The following is a 22,679-nucleotide window of genomic DNA, read 5'->3' as shown; positions in this document are numbered from 1 at the left end:
CCTCATTGCAAGTATCACCTTTTTGCGGCCCAGCAAAGATGCTGATGATATGTGGTGTGTTCCTGTGGCCACCCTGACATCCACGAGCGTCAGGGGTCGTCTCCAGCCTAAGGACTGCCACGATGCAGCTGTGGATTCCAGTGCAGGTCCAATGTCCAACTGGTCTGCAGGTTACAGTAGTCTCTGAGGTTGCTTACATGTAAGCCAATCCTTTCTTTCTGGGGACCAGGGTCCTCTTAGACTTCTACAACGTGTCTCCAGGACTTTGGGACACCTCGGAAAAGTCTAGACTCTGTTGCCCAGCAGGCACTTAGGCATCCAGCAGTGGTGAGGTGTTACTGTGCAGCTGGCCTCTGAATGCTGATTCCCTCTGCTTTTGGTGATCCTGAAGCATAGCAGGAGGCTAGCCAACTAGCTCTCGATGAGGTGTTTTCAGTGCTAGCACATTTTGGGCCTTACTTCGGTGAGTGGTGACAGCAGACACAGTCGACTTTGTAGGTCCCTCGTGTGCAGCAGGTGCAGTCTAGTCTTTAGTGCAGCCTCTTTTTGCTGGGTCCAGCGAGCAGCCTAGCAGCCTGTCTTCTTTCCAGCCCCATAGTAATCTGAAGGCTGTGTCTAAGATGCCAGTTTTATGCCATCGTCTTGTTTGTGGGTGGAAGGGGAGAACTGAATAGCCAATGGAGCAATAGTTCCCATGAGACAACCCTTTCCCCTTTACATCACTTCCTAGGAGTCGGACCACCAAACTATCCCAGGACCTTTTTTCTACCTGAATCCAAAATGCATCCAACCACCTTCCCCTTTGAAGAGCTCTAGGCACACCCCTGGGGAGTACCCAGCATAATGAGCCACTTCTAGAAAACAGTTTTGAAATGGTTTTTGACCTGGATGAGATGGCAGCCAGTCTGCCTACACAAAGGAGCGGGCCTATTGAGGTTCAATGGTCTTTAAAGCTGGGTCTTCTGTGGCCACTGCCCAGTAGTCATTTTGCTGGAGGTGGTCACATCTCCCACCAACAACTCTTAGCTCTCTGTGCCTGGGAGCACGTCACACTTCCTAACAGTCAGGCTTCACGCTGTATCAGATGACGACTGTTGCAGATAGATGGGGAAGGCTACCAGAGGGGGGGGATTGGTGATTGGTGATTTTATTTCTTTTCTTTTAAAGTTAACTTTCTATTAAAAGTTACCTTGAATCCGATCGCAGCAATGAGTCGAGTTTATTGTAACAATTAATTTGATACTTACTCCTAATATCTTTGGTAGCTCCAATTGGAAGTTGGTGTGGTGGCTAGTAAAACTCCATGTTAGCCACAAGTTTTGTGTTTTCACTGTCCAGGTAAAAATCCAAAGGAACATGACCTGCTTTTTAATATTGAGCACAATAAGTGGTGGGCTACCAACGCCTTCCGTAGGGGTAGCTTATTAATATTAAAAAGGAAGGTTTCGAGTTGGCAGTTTAAACTTTGTCCAACTAGGCTGCAGTGGCAGGCATAGTCACGTTTCCACCTTTGTTATCTTATGTTATCTGCAGTTTGTATAGCGCGTAATCACTAACAGGTCTCTTAGCGCTTTGAGAAGACCAAGGTCCACCAGCAATTGCCGATGAGCACTAGGCGGATGATTTAGACTGTGCCCAGAGCCTCCCTAAACAGAAGAGTCTTTAGTTGCTTCCTTTGCCACTAAAGTGGTGGCACAATTAAGTGCTGCAGTCCTGGGTACCTCTTGTACCATAAACTGTGGACTTGCGGGTAAGTTAACAAAACCAGTTGTACACGTATTTTGATGGTCAGAGCTCATGCACTGGGGCTTGGACAGCCGGGCACAGTGCATTAAAGAATTAATAAACCAGCAGCATCAGTCCAAAAACTTGGAGAGGGGTTGCCTAGTTCTAAGAGTTGAAAAGGCTTGCCTCTTCTTCTTTTTTTAATATCTGTCAGATGGTTTTAAATCACTGTCCTTTAAGTCAAAATGATATAGCTTCAGTGAATGTAGATGGACACCACTTTAGTGCCTTTATTTTTGTCCTTCTGAGATTTCAAGCTCTGCTTAAGTTTCTTTGCACAGTGGGTGAACTATTTAGTTCTCCATCTTTGGTAGACCCTTTGTTAACTTTGAAGAGTTGGTGTATTAACGTCAATGACCTGCTTCCTTTTTAGGGCATACGCAAGGATTGGAAACTCTTATCTGAAGGAAGAGAAATACAAGGAAGCCGTTCAGTTTTATAATAAAAGTCTGGCAGAGCACAGGACACCTGATGTACTGAAGAAGTGCCAGCAGGTGAGTATTGAGAATATCCATTTTAACATGCATAGGGTTCACAGGCGTGTGGCATAGAGGCAGAGCAAGTTTGTGTTTCGGTGACATCGCATCGACTTTGCAGAATTAAAAGCGAAGCCTGGCAAGTTTTGGCCATACAGGAACAATCTTCTATGCTATGTGGGGATGTTCACACTTTTATGAGTTTTGGGAAAGGGCCCGGAGTGAAGTAGAAAAGATTACAAGTGTCCAGGATCACTAGAAAGTATCACATTGGGGTGAATGTCTGGGGTTAAATGGGAAGATACTGAAAATAACTAGAACATGACTAACGCTTTTTTTACTGATCGCTAAACGGATATTGAGAAAATGGTGAAGTTTGCCTCCGTTCCCCACCAAGTAGAGTGTTCAGTAGGCTATGGCATATCTTGGGGATGGCCATGGTAACATGGTATTAAAGGAGAAATATGCCTCTATTGTAAGATTTGTAATTAACATAGTAATGGAATGTAACCCTTATTGAGGTTCTTTGTGTGCAAATCACAGATAATTATTGTGCCCTGTATCCCCCATGAAGAGTTGAATGGTTGCCAACAGGCAAGGCCAGTGTCAGGCTACCCTTTGCAGGGGTTGAATAACGTCCTGTCCCAGTATTATTTGGAAGCGATGCATGTCCTTCCCATGGGTGAGTGCAGAGTCTGTGGACCTGCAAGGAGATTTGAAGGTAACCTTTATTTCCCCATTTGTGTTTTTGGATGAAATTATTGAACCCGAATACTAAACTAAATTGGGTTGATCTATTCATTTACATGTCCAGTGGCCCCATCTTTCTGGGCCCACATTAGGCTGTCTGGAATAAAACTAATGACCTGTGTTATGCTATTATACTTAAAAAGCGCTTCTACGCCGAATTGGTTTGGTACTGTTAGGAAAGGGCACAGCAGTTTCCACATGGTCTGATCTGAAAAAGATACATTTTATGGGTGCGGTGCGACTCTGAAAGAGGAAGGATATGGTTGTTCCAAAGAAAAGGGGGTAAAAGTCGTGAAACATCCCCACCTGTGCTCTCTGAGCTCTTCTGAAGCAGATCTGACAGTTGACTGGAATATGCTACAGAAGATGTAACTGAAAAAGCTGTGGCTCAAGTTGTGCTAATCAACTGTGTGACAGAGTAGGAAAAGTGACTTGAAAAATATTTTGTCCTTTGACTGCTAACAGGTGCAACTCGACCAGAAGAAGTTTTGCATATGAAAAATGGTGAGAATTGGTTATTATTGCCTCTTAACTTTGGAGCAGATTGAAAGTTTGGCAGATGGAGAACAGTCTATAAGGGTGGCGGAAGACATTACGTTCACCACCCAGACAAACTATCTTCCACCAAATTTAGAGCTCAGTAATGGCTCAGCAGTGATCTCTGTACCTTGATAGGGGGCCGGCGTCTTGGTGGTTTTTGCCAACCATTTACCAAACATTCACTTGCCGCCGGTTTTTAACTGGCAATGATGGACAGAAAGAAGGACATCACACCCTCCTCCCACATAACACAGACCGTGTAATTCCTTTCCTCAGACTGCCTCTTTTCCATCAGGTCATTGGAGGAAGCTTTTAGCAGCGGAGCCACTGGGGTCTACATCTGCTGAAAGAAAGCAGTCCTCTCGACTCTAAACGAGGCAGACCAACTGATGGCTTTGGAGGACAGCATGTTCTTGCCACATTTGTGGTCTCATTTTCTGGACTCCACCCTAACCCCATTCCTCATTGGCGAACATGCGTATTTAGTTACTGTAGCAGTGTGATGCACAAGGTCAATTGAGGAGGGCATCCCCCGTGAAAAAATACTTCTTTCATTAGACGATGAAAGGAGGAAAAGGAAATTCCACCCATCCTGTACCCAAAAAACAAACAAGTAAATGAAATACATTTGCACTGTAGACAGTGCATTGGATCTTTCTGCAATTACTCTGGGAAGATGGGCTGTGTGTCGTAGACCTGCATGATGCATACTTTAAATATTCCAATCCCTCAAATGCTGTGAGAAACCAGCATATCCGATGAGTTTCTCCAAGCAGCTAAAAATCCGCTCCTTGGTTGATTCTGGAATGGTAGATCCGTGTTGTGTCTAAGCAAACCCTGGTGAAATGTGGTCATTTGTAGTACTTCAATGGCATCTCCAGGTGAACTTTGAGTCTAGGGACACATGATGCTCCCCCTGGGGACTAATGACCATTCCATTGATGGCGTTGGAAGACTGGGACCTGGTTTCTGAAGGAGCCACACAAATGGCAATACATAAAAGCAGAGATGGCAAAAGTTATGTTTTCTGGCTGCTTCCTGGTTTGCCCCGGAGGTGGCAAAGAAAGTGAGTCTGTGGCCGTGGTACTCTACCCCAGCCTGGTTGGGCCCTAGTCGTGGCAGGAGATGCATGCATACCCTGTTGATGTGAAGAGGTATCCGCGTCGGAAGGCTGATTATTCAAGGGCCTTCATTTGCCAGCTGCTGATCCCCTGAGGTGAGTGGTCTAGAAAAGAGGCCACTGGAGGTTCACCTAGACACTGAGCATGAGCCTAAAGGTATATAGAACATTAAAGACCCCATTTAAGGGCTTTTTCAGTTGTGCCCCTGTTGCACAAGAATAGGTGAACTGTATACATACCTGGGTCTGGCTGTATCTTCGGCAATGTACGGTGTTGCATTGCTTCCTGGGGTGCTGACCGTATATGGACTGCATTGCTGCTGGGCCTATCTGCAGAGTTGTCTGGGCATAAACCTCCTGTCATATGGGGTTGCCGCACAGTTTGAGGGGTGTAGTACTGGTAACCCCTAATAAAGGAGCCAGTGGGAGAGTTGTAAGAAGTGCCTTTTCACCCTCCTTAAGACTAACCTTTAACAAACAAGAAAAGGACAGATTGGGCAGGCTAGTTCTTGGGCTGGTTGCCCGCAGAAATACCAATAAGACACCTGTTGAATTTGCCTGCTCCTTCAGTATGCTAGGACAATCAATCACACTAGGTGGTGTGCTTCGCCAAATGCCAGCTTATTATGTACAGTGTAGGCTCACGCACACTCTGTGGAGCTCTTAAGGCGTGCAAAGGGAAAATATTTGCACAGTCCCCTACTAACATTCACTGACTTGGCGTATTTCCAGCAAAGATGCCTAATTTTTGGTGCAACGCTTGGACTTACAAAATTGTCTCGGGTGCACTTGACAATTTAATCCTGGTCACAGAAGAACAAGTTACAACACTCTTGCTTATTAGTATTATGAACAAGAAGTATTCCTAACTATGCGATTGCAACTATGATAAATCATTCTCGTGAGGGGAAGAATTATTGGGAAGGGCATTCACATAGTAATGGAATGTTCCCAGGACAGATAATCACTGAGGTTGGAATACAGAGTTAGTGTTGAGGGTAATGAAAAATTTCCTAGCTAACGTAACAAAGTTTCAATTCTATTAAGGACTCGGAGGCGAGGATTATGCCTTCTTTCTTCACTTTATTGGTACAGCAGCCATACAAAACAACAAGACTACATTTCCCATCAACCTTGGGGAAATCTATAGTCAAACAAATTGTCCAATCAGTATAGTCCTGGGTCTACCAATCAGGGTCCTGCAGTATCCAGATAGTCTGCCCTCGCTGGCTCTTCCTCCTCTTTCTGTGCGCAAACTCAGCCGGAAACCCAATCCTCCGGCATCCTGTTTACTCACGTCTGAACCTACGAGGAAAAAGGGAGCCATCAATTCACGAAAGGGAATGTGATATAAGCATAACCTGGCAGACAACCATCAAGACTGTAAACAGTAATGCAAGAGAACCAAACTATGTATGCAGTAGCCCACAGGTGGGAACACATATCACCATTGTCACTGAAATTGCTGATGAACATTGAAATCAAACAAATAGAAAACCCCCAAAATGCGTTACTTACTGACATCTGGGTTGGGAATCCTCCAGCGATCCTGAAGGCGGGATAATCCCCGCCTCCAGTTCCATAATAGAATTGAAATTTTCTGTTACAATAGCTAGTTTATTTTTCATTCTATGTCAGGACTGGAGGCGAGGATTATGCTAGTTCAAAGCTTGCTCACCACGAGGTTAGCCATGTGCAGCACAGGCTTAAAATAAGACCTTTTAAAGGTAGAGTCCGAAGACCAATCTGCCGCTTTGAGGATATCTTCCAAACGGGAACCTAAGCCAAATGCTTTTGAAGGCATTTCCCCTCTTGCCGAGTGGGCACCAAAATCCCGGAGGCTTATACCTGCCTCCTGCATGACCCACCTGGCGATGGTAGGTGAAGAAACCGCTTTAAACGGTTTGCGAAGAGTGATGAGAAGTTGGCTTTCACCTGGAGGCCGGAATTCCTGTCACCTCCTCGTAAGCTTTCAAACAGCGAGCCACACAACTTGGGACAATCTGGAAATTCTGGGTAGGAAATCACCCGTGTGTGGCACTTCGTCCGTCTGTGTAATGTGAAAGTCACTCCAGAGGGAGTTAACATCCTAGAAGAAATATCCAACGCTCTTACATCGGCGACCCGACGACAAGAAATCAGACAGAGTAACATTGCCAATTTGGTGGAAAGTTCTTTCTGTGCAAGAAACCTGTTGGGTTGCCAGGATAAAAACACGTTCAGGACTTGGTTCACATCCCACAGAGCTGAATAACGGGGTTCCGGTGGTAAGGATAGCCGAATGCCCCTGAGGAGCTTGCAAACAAGGGAATACTCCCCTACAGGGGAGTTGTTAATGGGGACATGGCCTGCAGAAATATCTGAACGAAAGGTGTGAATAGAACGGTAAGCCAGACTGTTAGAAGCCAGATGGGCTAGGAAGTTCACAACATGAACTACATCTGCGTCCATGGGATTGGCACCCCTACGCAGACACCAACGTGGCCATCTACCCCAAGCAGATCGATAGCGCTTGACAGTACTGTCTTCCCACGCTTTGGACCAGAGTTCCTCAGCCTTTGCCGAAAGGCCCGGGACTTCCCATCGTCTCCTGTAATCCTCCATGCTACAAGCCTTAATGAGTTCTGCAGAACTAGAGGATGAGGTTTCCCATTGGGATTGAGAAGGAGATGTGGAAACAGGGGGAGTAGGATTAGAGAATCCCAGGAAAGTTCCAGCACAACTAGAAACCACACTTGAGACCTCCACAGGGGAGAGAGGACAACTAACTCTGCCCTCTGGCGACGGACCTGAGCCGTGACGCAGGTCAGCATTGCAAAAGAAGGAAACGCGTACCCCCGCTCCAGATTCCAATTCTGGAGAAAGACATCCATGGCCACTGCCAGGGTGTCCGGTCTCCAACTGTAGAACCGAGGCAACTGGTGATCTGGCCTCGAGGCAAAGAGGTCGATTGAAAAGGGACCCTAGAGGTAGTTTAACCTCACAAAGATTGCCGAATCCAGCTTCCAAAGGCTGAAGTCCCTAAAATTGCGGGCTAGGAAATCCGCCACCAGATTGTGCCGGCCTGGAAGATATTCCGCTGTTACCGAAATATAGTGCTTCAGGAACTATTGCCAAAAACTGGCTGCCAAATCTGAGAGGGCTTTGGACTTTGTGCCCCCCAGATGATCCATGAGGAGGAGATTAAGGTAGACTATCATCCGAACGCCTCGAGCTCGTAACCACTCCACCACAGATTTGAGGACCTTGGTAAAACACAATGGAGCCGACGAGAGGCCGAACGGGAGGGAGGCAAATTTGAATGCCTGATTGCGCCAAACAAACTGCAGGAAACGCCGGTGTGGGAAAAAAATCGGAATCGCCAGATAGGCGTCCTTAAGATCGAGGCGAACCAGCCAATCGTCTGGGCGTAGCATATCCTTGAGAAGATGGATACCTTTCATCTTGAAATGGCGGTAGATCAACCACTCGTTGAGACTGCTTAGATTGATTACCTGGCGCTTGCCCCCTTCTGCCTCGTCGACTAGAAACAAATTGCTGACAAAACCTCGCGGTTGAAGAACTGCTCCTTTGGCGAAGAGGGAGAAAACCTCCTCGTCCAACAGAGCGGAGTCCTGGTCGGAGAACTGCAAGGGGCGGGGCCTGGTGTGCTGATATGGGTTCCCCAGGAATTCTATCTGAAAGCCTTGAATGGTTTGCAGGAGGCGGTAGATCAACCACTCGTTGAGACTGCTTAGATTGATTACCTGGCGCTTGCCCCCTTCTGCCTCGTCGACTAGAAACAAATTGCTGACAAAACCTCGCGGATGAAGAACTGCTCCTTTGGCGAAGAGGGAGAAAACCTCCTCGTCCAACAGAGCGGAGTCCTGGTCGGAGAACTGCAAGGGGCGGGGCCTGGTGCGCTGATATGGGTTCCCAGGAATTCTATGTGAAAGCCTTGAATGGTTTGCAGGACCCGCTGATCCCCCAGGCCAGGAAAAAATTTCCCAGCTTCCCCCCTATTTTTAGATGGGAAGAAGGGAGTAGACTCACCGTTGGAAGAGGCTGCAGGACCTCGAAACCCACGTCCTTTGCCGCATCTGCCTCTCGTGGGATAAAGGTTGCCAAAACGGGACTGCTCTTGATATTGGCCCCTTGGTTGGTGGTTGGAACCACGGCCGGTCGAGTGGCCCATGCCTCTACCGGCCCCGCGGAAAACCTGGGGAAACACCTTCTTGATTGTAGATTGAGCTTTGTCAAGGGTGGTGAAAGTATTAACGAATGTTCCCAATTCTTTTATGAATGGGTCACCAAATAGACCCCCTTGGGCTACTGCTCTGGCTTCCGAATCTGCAAGATCCCCCAGTTTGGGGTCCACCTTGATGAGTACAGAGCGGCGATGTTCAGTTTAAATGGCGCATGTGGCATTACCGAGGAACACAATGGCTGTCTGAGCCCCGCCAGACACGGAGTCCGGGGAAATAAGGGAGCCTGACGACTTGGCTTCCTCTGCCATGTCCAGAATTTTGGTTAAGGGGCCGAGGACATCAAGGAGCATATCCTGACAAGCTCGCCAGGATCTGTCAATTACCTTCTTGGGGTCATGCATGAACTTCTGGAGGAAAGCTGCCATGCGAGAGTCTATTTCCAGTGTGAGGACGACTTTGCCATCTAAAGAAGGGCGGGGGCATTCTGCCCTGAGACAAATACGGGCCTCTTTCTCCAGTGGTTTCCTGATGCGTAAGGCCACGTATTCAACCACTTTGTCCGCTGGGGCCCAGTCAGACGAGCGAGGATGCACGATTTCATCTGGATCAAACATGTCAGACATCCGATGAAGGAGGGGGGTCGTGGGGTCTGGAAGGACCCGGATCGGCATCATCATTCCCCGAGTTCTGGGGGATAGCATGGGGAGTCACCTGTGGTAGGTTTGGTTGGGTGGCAAGGAAAGCCTGCTTGAGGCTGTCAAAGGCTGTGGCGTCCATCCCTGTGTCTCTAGGACGTTTGGTCGGCGGAGGTGAGGGGTCCAGTAGAATTGTCAGAACGGGAGTAGTTGGAGGTGCAGGGGACGCCGGTAGACTTGCAAAGCGCGCTAATGCTTGATCAATTCTCTGGCTGAGCCTTTCTTCAGAAGGGAGGGGGGGGTCATAGCCTCCCCGACTGCTCTATAAATAGAATTGTCCACTGCTTCATAGAACTCTAATCCCATTGGAGGTCGGTCAGGGCATTATTCCTCCTTGGGAGTCGTCGTCATATTCAAATTCCATGATGATAGGCCAAAAAAACAACCCAAAGGTCAGGCGAGGAGGAACCAGTAAAAGGTCTGGGTGTCAGACGTTGCTGGGAAATCCTAGGACTGTGGGGGGGCTGGGTGTCAGCCGGAATGCAGGGCGAAGATCTCGCAATAAGGCATGCAAGGGTAATTGCCCCCGGGCACGTGTGTCTGGTGCCTGCAAAATGTAGAGACTACACAAATCTGGCCTGGGGAACCAAGTGTCCAATCAGCGTGAAAGCGCTACAATACGGGACCCCAGAGGGCGTCTTTGATTATACAGACTCCACCAAATATGTGCCAAGTGGAGCGTGGGAACAATACCACCGAACGGCTGAATCGGAACTGCTCACGGTAAACTGCCTCAGGCCAGAAAACCCACAACTACATCGCACAAGCCCTTCAGGGTTTGAAATGCGTGCGCCGTAGAACGCTCCTCACACACCCCCTGACGGCCGGAGGAGCGTGGGTGCACCAGACGAGCCGCGTAGGAGGAAAAACTCTTGTGGCTCCCTCAGCAGGACGGGCACTGGTCCCAGAAGAAAAAATCGGTCATAAACCAGAGGCGGGATGCGGGAGCAAAGCGCCGTGCCGCCTCAAACTGACAAATTAATTGAATAATAAACGGACAGCAAGACCCAACGACAGAGAGAAACTCTCACAGGAGCGCATAACATGTTAAATAGGAAACGAAAAAGCACAAATTGAGTACCAACTCCAAATGATAGTGACATAAAGCGCCAGGGCATATAAAAGAAAAAAAATAATTACAGAAGCTGTTTAGCAGGGCAATAAAGCATAGACAATCAACAGACAAGCAACATTTATCTCTGCTGCGAAGAAAGAGGAGGAAGAGCCAGTGAGGGCAGACTATCTGGATAATGGAGGACCCAGTACTATACTAAATGGACAATTTGTTTGACTACAGATTTCTCCAAGGATGATGGGAAATGTAGTCTTGTTGTTTTGTATGGCTGCTGTACCATTAAGTGAAGAAAGAAGGCATAATCCTCGCCTCCAGTCCTGACATAGAATTCACAAGTTTCTAAGCAATATAGGTCTGTTCAAGTCCAGCAGATCCATCACCAGCCCTGCACCCTCCTGGTTCCGTAGAATGGACATCTATAAAATGGTCCCAATTTAATGATCTGCACACTGTTAGTTCTTTTTAATTAAGGCCTCTGCTAGCATCTGATTGGGTCGCCAGAATTCAGAAAGAAACTGACAACAGTGTACAGAGGTAGCAGCTATATGTGGCTCCGGCGTACTTTCCACAGTGAGACCGTCTATGCAGAGCCACATGACGCCGCTAACTGGCACGCGACAGAATGGGGGGGGGGGGGGGGGGGCTAAAAAAATCTCTGGGTCCTATCTGGTGCCTGGTGTTCACAAGGTGAGGAATTCAGTCTTTTGTGCCCATCGTATTCGTGCCCCCTCAGACACTTCCCCCAACCGACCACGTTTCTCTTCTATTCACCCGAGTGCCTCTATGGTCTCCCATCCCTTTGTAATCCTTTAGGTGCCCCGCAGCACCGCCCTTTTCCCCCTGCGCGCCCTACCTCCTGACGTCTTACCCTTTAAATCACAACCCCACACTAAAGTAGCTTGGGTGGTTCAAAGGCCAATAGTCTGTTCCAGCATATTTGAGGGGTGCCGCACATTTTCCCTCTCACCCCATAGCAAAGTGAGTGATGGTGAAAATTAGAGTCCCCCACACCTTGAAAGTGTCAGTGGAAAGGGTAGATGATCACTGCAATTAACCTCCCACCCACCCGTTAAATCAGCAGAGTTAGGGGTGGCATGCTCCGGTTATATAATATTATATTGCTCTCCCACCTCTGGCAGATATAGGGAGAACGTTGTCCGCATATAGGGCGTTACTAACGAGTCTTCCTTAAGTTTTTACATTGAAATCGCATCTGAACTTTACGCCCAAAATGGTTACCACCACACCCTTTATTCATGACCAACATGGCTTCGCTCTCCATGAACACTGAGTACCATATAACCAAGTGAGCAGAGGAAAGGTTTTTTTATGAGTAAGGCATAGCCTCCTGAATAGCAGTCTGCATAGGGATGAGATAGAAAAAAGATCAATAGACCTTTATCATGCAAGTTCACAGTACTTTATGTAGGAGTTAGACCTGCTTCTGAAATATACCACTTCAGTTAGTTGTTTAGGCAGTCACATGCCAAACTGTCCACTCTCTATTCAGACACAAATGATGCACTCACGTAGCCAAATGTGCTAAGCAGTGCTCTGAAATCTTCCATGTGAGGGACTTGGACTTCTTTCCATGTAATTTGCTGTCGTACTACTTTCAGTTTACTTAAAATCGATATAAAAGTTTATAAAGAGTTAGTGCTGAAGGAGAACCAAAGTTTAGTTGTCTGGTAGTTTTATTGTTTGTCATGCAGCTCCCAATAACAAGCTATTTTTTGGGGGCGAGGTGGGTAAGGGTGTATATTTTGATTGTGATTAGTCCATGTAGTCCTGGCCAGGTCACGACTGTGAAGGGCAAATCGCTTTTCGTTGTTAATATCTCCTCAGCCTGCCAGACAAGCTCCAGAAAAAATATTCTTCAGTAGGCAGGGTTATTCACAACCCTGCTTAAATAAGGCAGTATTGGGTCACCCAGCCTGTGCTGCTTTTATTTATTTTCTTTAAATTTCTTGTATTTTTTTTTTTATCTCTGTGGTTATGAAAAAAATTGTAGTGCGCGTATAGAGTACTTTTTATGTGGACTGGTGGTCAGTTGTCCAAATAGCCAGTTTAGGTTCATGAACCTTTTTATTGGACTAAACACTTTTTGCCCTATCTCCAATGCTGTTGAAAGGATTTTCACCTAACAAAGAAAAGGCCCTAAATGACTCAATGGCCACTCTCCGTTTAAAATAAAGGACAATTCGTTCAGCAGTTTCAGAGTAAAAACTTACAGAAACATTCTAATAGGAAACTCCTCAATAAGAATAAGCGAAAATTTTGAGAGTCGCCTTTAAACCTTTGAACAGTTTGACATTCACCACAAAAACACAAATATAGTTGTAACTTGAATGGCAACATCCGTGAAGAACGGTTATCAGTGGTACATAAGCTGTTTCTTATCCTTCATGGGAAGGTTTTGTACCCTAGTGACTTAAAAGGAAAAATGTGTTAAGTGTCTGAGGGCTGTGCCCTCTGATGAGAGGGGGCCAGCCCGGACTCTTAAAGGCACTACAGTTTTTGAATGCTTGAGTAGCTGTGCCATTTCTCTATTCGTCTTGCTTTCTGAAAAAACAAATGAGGCTGTAAACAAAAGACTAAAGACCGTCAAATTACTTTAATTTGGATACGTTTAAAGAAAGCAAGTGTCTTTGGGTGTATAAATATGTGTAATAAAAAGGAGTGGCCCCTGCTTGTGAGCAGAGCCATTTGTCCTTGGATCCAGTAAATATTCATACGCTGGATAACTAGAAAAGGTACTTTTTTTTTTTTTTTTTTGTCTCTTCTTTTATCAATTCAAATGCAACCCTTTGTTCTTCGCCAGACAGGAGTACAGTAGGCACACACTTTATATAATTTGAAGATGCCTTCTAAGAAAGAGCAAAGCTTAACGAGAATGACTCAAATAATTTGAGTCTATTAAATATACAAATGCTAGAGAAATTGCATACTTTATATTTCTAACCTACAGGCTATTAGATGCTGAACGTATGTATTTTCATTTGCCTTCTTACAGGAGTAGCAAGTTGTCACAGGAGATTCACCCTCTAACCAGTCCTCCCTCTAACCAGTCCTCCCTCTAACCAGTCCTCCCGCCAACCAGTCCTCCCGCCAACCAGTCCTCCCCACCAACCAGTCCTCCCCACCAACCAGTCCTCCCCACCCACATACATTAATAATCTTATTTTCTATGATTGTGTGTTTGAATTTGACCTTTAGGTGCTTTGTAATATTTAAGTACACAGAGTTGTCTAGTGGGGGTTAAGTATCTCTTCTCTTGCAGGCTGAGAAGATCTTAAAGGAACAAGAGAGAGTTGCTTACATCAATCCAGATTTGGCACTAGAGGAAAAGAGCAAGGGCAATGAATGTTTCCAGAAGGGTATGTGTTATGCCTTTAAACAAAACGCTCTACAAGTCTCTCCTTTCGTTGCTTCATCTTTCTCGCCTTTGTTATGTGTTAATTGGTGACCTGGACTGCGTAACTGACTTGAATGGAGTGGTCACAATCTGTTCCTTGCTACATTATGGTTGAATATGTGGGAAAATGTTTGGCAAACTGCTTTTTCTTTATTGATGATCTCAAGTACAGTATGCACTCAATATGAACAAATCGTATCTGGTATAGGAAGCTTTTAATGTGTGATTTGACATATAATGGTCTGAGTTGTATCTAGTCTGATGCTAAGTCAATTGTAACATGACACTAAGTTATGAGTAGTAGGGCCACTTTAATGTGCTGCTCGTTGGCAACATCAATACAGTGTGGTTTCCTTGTGAGTTAGTTGAGCTGTCCGTCAAATCTTTTTGGTCACTGAAATTGCTGTCACAGATTAGTGTATATTTCTTGTTCCAGACCATATTACCAGAAGAAGTAAAATTGACCATATAATCAGAAGCAGTAAAATTAAAGGATTTTTTATACTCATGAGTCGTGTCTTTGGTCCACCTTGTTGATGTGCTGATTTGTGGGGTATTTTCTTGTTTTAGGCGATTATCCCCTAGCAATGAAACATTATTCAGAAGCCATTAAACGTAATCCTGAAGATGCCAAATTATACAGCAACAGAGCTGCCTGCTATACAAAACTGCTAGAATTCCCTTTAGCTCTGAAGGTAAGAAAAAGGGTGGCATAAGATACTCATTCAATTTGATGTAATGTGGAATAAGTATGCAGTATGACCACTTTATGTAACTGTTTACTAACCTCCACCAGGACTGTTAAAGTTCTTTTATAATTGTTTTTTTCAAGTAATTCTCTCCCACTTACAGCTGGGTTTCACATAATTCTATTGCTGTTTGGATTGCCTGGAATTTCTCTAATAACTAATTTTCTATTAGTGATTCAGACGCTTGGAGAATATACGCTGCTTCCGGAGAGAGCTGAATATTATTCAGATGCTTTTTCTTTTTGGACTTGCCCGATACTGATGAACACTTATTTTGCTGTGATCTACTGTTAGAGTACTACTTGCTTCTGAATTCCAGGAGTAAACCAGGAATACTACTGACTTACTCCTGCAAGTTACACCTTTTCACAGAACAGTGTTGGCTAATTAGGCCCTTAATATCTTTTGCTAAGAACAATATCTCAAAACGTGCGTTTTCTTTAAATCTGTATCTACAAGCCCATCAAAACCACATTTTTTTTTGTCCTTTGTTTTTTGATGGCACATTTTACAAATGTGGGCTTCAGCATCTAATTTTAACTGCTTTGTATGGAAACTGAAATGAAAATGGGTAAAAAGTTAGGATGCTTTTTATTTTTATAAAGGAAAACGACTCAAGTTCTAGGCCTCCTCTGTGTCTAGAGGGAACAGCTCTTAAGCAGTTAATTTTGGGGTTTTTCTGCTTTCTGTAGGCAATTTTCTGTTTCTGATCACCATTGAGAGTACTGTACCAGGAGGTCCTAGCAAAGTTTTTCAAAAAGCTGAATATTCTTTTGGAGGTTTTATCATTTTCAAAAACCTTATCGCATAGAGCTCCATCAAATCCACTTGTTCCATGATCAAGAACGTGGTTCCCAGGTTCCATTCAAAAGCAGTGGCTTCTCTTTTTGGCACTATAAGAGTACCAAGCTCAGGCGGCGTGATGAGGGAAGACTGATATTTCAAACAATTTTGCGTGGTTGCATGAGATTGCAAATAATAATTGCAAAATCGGTTACCGTTCCACCTGGCCCACTGTGCCACAAAGGTGTCCAGCCTTATTTAGCTGGACACGATACGACCTCCTTTTGTGTTGGTTACATTTGGCTAGATCAGGGCTTCAACATGCCTTTGTATGGGGTCCACTGAGCAACGGTATCCAGACCCAAAAAACACAAGAAGTGCATTTTCTTAGTGTACTAGTGGTGAAACAAACTCTAAATTATTATCAAGGTTTTTTTAACCTAATACATCAGTCCGAAATTGAAACGGTGTAGTGCTAATTATTAATAAGGAAATTATTAGAACCCAGGCACTCTAACTACTTTAAATGTCTATCTTTGAGGTGGAATTCAAAGTTAGCCTAACATCAGCTGGAAGTAAGGAAAGATACTTTACTAACGAGTCTTCCTTGAGTTTTAACATTGAAATCTAGTCTGAACTTTACACCCAAAATGGTTATAACCACACCCTTTATTCACGACAAACATGGCTTTGCTCTCCATGAACACTGAGTACCATATATCCAAGTGAGCAGATTAAAGGTTTTTTTATGAGTAAGGTATAGCCTCCTGAATGGCAGTCTGCATAGGGATGAGATAGAAAAAAAGTTTAATAGACCTTTATTATGCAATTTCATAGTACTTTGTGTAAGAGTTACACCTGCTTCTGGAATATGCCATCTCGGTTCCTTTCTAAGGCAATCACCTGCCAAATTGTTCCACTCTTTCTATACAGACACAAATGATGAACTCACATAGCCAAATGTGCTAAGCAGTGCTCTGAAATCTTCCATGTGAGGGACTTTGACTTCTTTCCATGTAATTTGCTGTCATACTACTTTCAGTTTACTTAAAATCGATATGAAAGTTTATAAAGAGTTCGTGCTGAAGGAGAACCAAAGTTTAGTTGTCTAGTAGTTTTATTGTTTCCCATGCAACTCCCACTAACAAGCTAATTTCTTAGCGTATTTACATGTTGATTTAGATTTAAGCTAATTTCTGCCATTTACCTACCATGTCGGCTGCAGGTTTGCAGAGACCAGAGTGAAATTTTGGGTTGCACTAAACGTGGCTCTCAGAGATGCTGTCCGTATGACCACAGAGCGGAAGGCGAGGGAAAGGCATTGTGGGTAGTATGGGAGAATGACCGGACACAAGCTATTTTGTTATTTAGGAGGTGAGGGAAATGCTGTGGAGGATAGTCTGGCTGGCTGTTGGGTATTTTCTTTTATGCTGGGTAATGGAACGAAGAGTTGTCCGGGGAGGATGGCAGGACATCCGGTACAAGTTATTTTTTTATTTACCCCCACAAGTCCATTGCCTGAGGCACCTGAGGCCTTGTTGTGAATTGCTTGTCAATGACTCCTCTAGGTCTGCTGCTTATTAGCAAGTGAGGGTTTGGGAAGCAGAATAGTATAATATTGTACATGAGAAATGGATGTTTATCACATTTATTGTCCTGAGGAACATAAACAATTGTAGCTTCGATCTGATAGGCTGATGGTGCTGAGATCCACTCTGTGAAAACTATCCCCAGGATTTACTTACTTACAGTAATTCATTTGTTCTCTTGTGCTACCTGTATGTTTTTCAACCTTTTATCCTTTTTTGCAGGACTGTGAAGAGTGTATTCGCCTAGACCCCAATTTCAGTAAGTAACTTTGTTTCAGGGAGGTTGTGTGTGATTTGAACATGGTCTTGACATACTGTCTGCACCTTTATAAACCTAGATTATCTTAGAAGGATTCAGCTGTTTAAATGTTGCATGGTGGTATAGAAATTGTGTTCATTCAACTCTATGAAAATTAAGTAAGCAAAATGTAATTCATGTGTTCATATTATGAGATGTGCAGTCAGCTGCCCCTGCAGTGCTCGATGCAATTCATACAAATTACTGAATCTTATTACTGGATCTATCATCGGGGTGTGGGAGGCCTTCTAAAGATAGTTTTCAATGTAGTGCTTACCTACTTATATGTTGCATAAAGTCGAACAGTTCACATTGTTGATGTGTGCTTGTTCATATCCTTCTAAATTATTTCTCACATTTGTAATAAAAACATCAAAAGACTGGAAAGTGATATATGGGTGTAGGGAAAAAAGTGCAAAAGTTTCTTAATCAAATATTAGATTTTGCTCTGTACACTTAGTTTCTCCAAGCCCTACTACAATTGGCTGGATCATGTAGTGTCTGTTATTGTGCATCCCATGCATTTCTTTTCTCTTGGCAGTAAAAGGATACACGCGGAAAGCCGCTGCCCTAGAAGCAATGAAGGATTTTACCAAAGCAATGGACGTTTATCAAAAGGCTCTTGATTTGGACTCTGCATGCAAGGTACAATATTAACGTCTCTAGCACTTACTACAGTAGTGTTTGAATTTAGTGTTATAAGAAAATGGTTTCTTCAACATTCACTCTTTTTTTAGATTTACATGCATGAATCATGTTGGAGGTATTTGGCACCTTTCAGTAGCAGTATACACTGTTGAAACAACCCAAACGTAAGCCAATGAGGTGGGTGTTCCTCTTTACTCCTCTTAGGGGCTGCCGTAGCTTAGATTTTTACCACTCGTCGTGTTTGATGGAGTTCCAGATAAGAGCTCTCCTCTTCCTCATCTTTGAACTTACACTTGCCACACATTTACTTCTACTGGTCTTCCTTGGAATTAAGTCAGTCCTAACTTCATCTTCCACAAAAAGTGGGTTTTTATCTTCGGGCCCTCTGGGACACTCTGAACTGTACAGTGTCCGAGAAACAAAAAAGTCATTCTTTGGCTGCTTACAAAAAAATATTTAAACTGATGATCCACACAATCAGTGCATTTATGGTCTTTATCCTTCTCACTAGGTATCATGATGTGAAACCTGTAAGACTTTTCCATCTGAAACAATTAAGGACACAGAAAGGTTTGATCTCTATCTTCTATAGAAGAAATTGTCCTCTGTGATTAGTTCATAGAAAGTGCTCCTCCAAGCACTTTCACAAAAGGGGCGCAAAAAGGAACCATTTGAGAGTTCTTCAGCTGCACTTTACCTCAGAAATGCCTGTATACCCCACCTCCAAGGACCAGATCTAGCCTTCATCGGAGAAGATGTTGAAATATGCACTATGTCAAGAGGCATGGAAAGAGGATGAAAGTGCAGCTTTTCAGCAAAACTGAGGTTTGTGAGATGCAAAAGTTTCCATCTGAAGGTTTTCAAAGTGTTTATGGACCTTTGTACATGCCCAGATGCTAGTACATTTAACTTCCTGGTAAGAAATTAGGTTATTCATTAAGATGGATGAGAACTCTACCTGAGTAATAATCTCAATCCTTGTCCGGGTTATCCACTGAAGTTACCAAATAAACCTGAGCTTAACCGCCTGGTCTCTTTGGACAAAGAGGAGACCGGCTTAACTTGGAGGCAATGTAGAAGGTATTTATGCATCACTAAAACAGTAGATGCAGGATGCAGAATAATAAAAATCCCAAATGTATTTAAACATAGAGTAAAATTTACTTTAAAAAAATGACAAAAAATCCAATAAGGGGAACCAGAGATTTGAATTTGTAAAACTTTAAGTAGAAAAAGTGTCAAGAATCACAAAGTGCCAATGATAGTTAATGGTCAGAGTAGAACAGGCCCCACTGACTGCAATGGAGTGTGGACCGGATATATTAACCATGTTTGTTATGGTCAAAGAATTTACCTTCTGGCTTTAGTCCTTTCGATCTCAGTCTATCAACCACAGGACTACCCTTCTAAAGCTGCCTAGGATCTCTGGAGAGGAACTTGGACTCACAGGCAGATGTCACAGCAGGATCCAGTCCAGGTCTAGTTGCAACTGGTCAGTTGCAGGAAAGCTCATCTTGTAGCTTGTTGTGTTCCTGTACATTTAACAGTATGGAAGCCTTATGATCCTTAGAGTTCACTTCTTTGTCCTGGGTTCAAAAAGGATAGCTGGGACTCTCTTCTAAGCTCTTCTCTTGTCTCGGGCAGCAAGTTTAGTTCTCCAGTATTGGGGTGTCTTTCATAGATTTACATGCTTGAATATTCCCTGTTGTCGAAGTGGGAGTCCCACGGTACATAACATAGCAATGTAGTAATAACATAAGCCAATATAGGCATAAAAGAAAGTAAAACCATTGAGTTTTTATGGATAGACAACTTGTCACTTCTATAACATATTACTGTCATTATGTTTTAGTCCAAATTCCAGCCAATCAGGCGTCCGCACCCTCTTAGAATGTTCTCAGAGGCTCAGGCCCTCAGATTTTCTACCGCACGTCGTGTGAAGGGAGTCTCCCTGAGCTTGCTCAGTTTTTCTTCTCATTTCTTATCAGAAAGTTAGCTTTATGATGTCCACTACCGAGAAATCCCTCTTCAGACCTTGTGGAAACTGTGGTAAACAGAGACTCCATTCTGAAGACCCTCACAAGAAACGTATCTATTGCCTATATCCTAAACATCAGGTAAAGGATTGTAAGATTTGTAGGACCTTCTCTCAGAAGACTCTAAAGGACAGAGAAGGGCATCTCCTTCTGTGGCTACAGAAGTTGAAGACTTCAGAGAATCCTCTCTCAGATGTGGAGAGTGTGTCATCAATCAAAACTTCTTCCTCCTTGAATAGGACAAGTGACTATCAAAAGGTTTCTCCAAAACCTAAAGTGGTGAAGAAACATAATGTGGATAAGCCCACTATCCAACCTTCAACTTCAAAAGGGGTGATTTCTTCCCCCTCTGAGTCTTTCTGCACCGTTTACGCCCCCAAGATCGGATTCTCAGGCGTCAAGGACTCCATCTGCGCAGTTTTCATCTCAGAAACTGCCTATCTCGTCGACGAGCTCATCAACGCTTCCTCCGTCGACGAGAGCTGCCGTCGTCGCATCTACATCGACGACTTCAACGTCTATGAAGCCAGCTAAGATTCTGTTGTCGGCATCTTCACCGTCGACGTTGGTATCTGATAAGGTGAGACCTATTTCGTCTACAATGCCTTTGACTTCGTCGACGAAGGCAGGCAAACATAGGAAAAAGCATTTGTCGTCGGCGGTGGCTTTGTCGTCGGCGGTGTCTCAACAACCACGTTTATCGACAACGATCACTGCTACAACTGCATTCATGGATCTGGTACCATTGAAGACTTCAAGCTCTTTGCTTCAATGGTGACATTCCTCTTTGGATACCCTAATGCCAATTCAAGCTCCTTCTCAACCTCCAGCTGAGTTATCTTCGTCTGACGATGAGGAATCTGTGGATGACAGATTTCGGGCTGCTCGCAGTCCCTCTGAACTTCTAATAAAATGTCAGGACTCTGATGATGATGATGATGATGATGATGACTTACAAGAGGAAGATTTCTCTACTTGTGACACACAACCTACGCAGGAACTTCCTATGGCACAGATGCCTTTAAGTCTGATTTCCAACCTCCAGTACATGTTGGATGACTACTACCGCTGTTTTCCACGTTCTCTGCAGACTTCCCCAACACTGCAAGTACCTCCACAACGTCTTCCAACTAGAGAATCAGTTGCCACACCTACGTCGGCGACCAGAATTCAACATCATGATGTTCCTCAAATCATAGAGGAGGACAATGACTATGAGAATGATGACGGTGACAAGTAAGAAAGTGAGCTGGATGACGGATCCCTTCTTTCTGAATGGGACAACTATCAAATCCAAACGCCATCTCCCGCTGCTCCATCTCCTCTGGATTCTCCACCAGTCGACATCGGCGTTTTTCATTTACTCATGGAAAGAGCAGCAAAAAGATTCCACCTTCCTATGACCACCAGAGAGGAAGATTGTTTCCTGTATGATTTTAAAGATCAACCTCAAAAACAAGTCCGTTGTAATCCCGTTATGGATTTTATCTGGCAAGAAGACCTCAAGCTCATGCAAAATCCTAATTCTATTCCAGCTGTCCTACCGAGGCTAGATAAGAAATACAAAGCCCCTGCAAATTCACCTGCTTGTCTCATTTCGCAAACAAAGCCTGATTCCATCATTACTCGCACAGCGTCGATCCAGAAACCCATTGTCTCCATTATCTGCACCGCCAGACCGAGAGGGTAGACGTCTGGATGGTATTGATAAGAAGTTTTCCACTATGGCTGCAACTACAATTCCTGCGGCCAATTCTTTAGCTATCTTGGGCCGTTACGACCGCCAAATATGGTCTGACATATCATCTTCTATAGACCTTATCCCAGAAGCGTCTAGACCAGAGGCATTAAAAATTCTTCAAGAAGGAGAAAGAATTTCCTCGGAAATTGATTGTGCTATTGATGTGTCTTCCACTGGTTTCCTTCTTTTGGCTGGTGCAGCAGTCCTCAGGCGTCGGGGCTGGTTAACGGCCATGTGTTTCCGTCAGGAGGTACAGACAAAAATACTGGACATGCCTTACGACGTTGAATCATTGTTTGGCCAGCATATCGACGATGCTCTTCAAACAATTAAAAAGGACACCGACACTGCCCGTGCTCTCGGAACTCTACAGTTTAAAAAGCAGCCTTTTTGAGGCGCAAGAGGTTGTGGTTCCTCTTCTTCCTTTTGAGGAAACTCCAATCAGTACAGACCAGGACAACACCGCTAATCCTCCCAGAATCAGCAGTCGTATAGACAACAGCATTCTTCGACCTACAGACAGTACAGAGGGAAATCCTCTTAGAGGAAAGGATTCCTCCAAAAAACAATGACTTTCACCACTCCCCTTCAGAGTCCTCCCGCTTTTTCAAGAGTTGGAGGTCGAATCTCCCACTTCTGCTCCAAATGGTCACTAATTACTACCGATCAATGGGTTCTGGATATTGTGCGCAGGGGACACGCATTGGAATTTGTAAAGATTCTCCAAATTCTCCACCACAAGGTCCCCCTCCTGCTCACCTAAAAGAACTTTTAAATCGACAGAAAATTTTA

General features: G+C 44.4%; 1 protein-coding gene across 2 annotated transcripts in view; it reads left to right on the top strand.

Annotated features, from left to right (window-relative positions):
- Positions 1-22,679, top strand: part of STIP1 (stress induced phosphoprotein 1) — a 189,565-nt gene that overhangs the window by 123,432 nt on the left and 43,454 nt on the right. For both annotated transcript variants that reach the window (XM_085619680.1, XM_085619679.1), the window contains 5 exons: positions 2,159-2,279; positions 13,909-14,005; positions 14,614-14,738; positions 17,387-17,423; positions 18,004-18,107. In XM_085619680.1, coding sequence (XP_085475806.1) covers positions 2,159-2,279; positions 13,909-14,005; positions 14,614-14,738; positions 17,387-17,423; positions 18,004-18,107 — 484 coding nt within the window. The remainder of the gene's footprint in view (positions 1-2,158; positions 2,280-13,908; positions 14,006-14,613; positions 14,739-17,386; positions 17,424-18,003; positions 18,108-22,679) is intronic.

Source organism: Triturus cristatus, chromosome 7 (genome assembly GCF_964204655.1).
Source record: "Triturus cristatus chromosome 7, aTriCri1.1, whole genome shotgun sequence".
NCBI lineage: Eukaryota > Metazoa > Chordata > Amphibia > Caudata > Salamandridae > Triturus > Triturus cristatus.
This window is presented reverse-complemented; position numbering and strand designations above follow the sequence as displayed.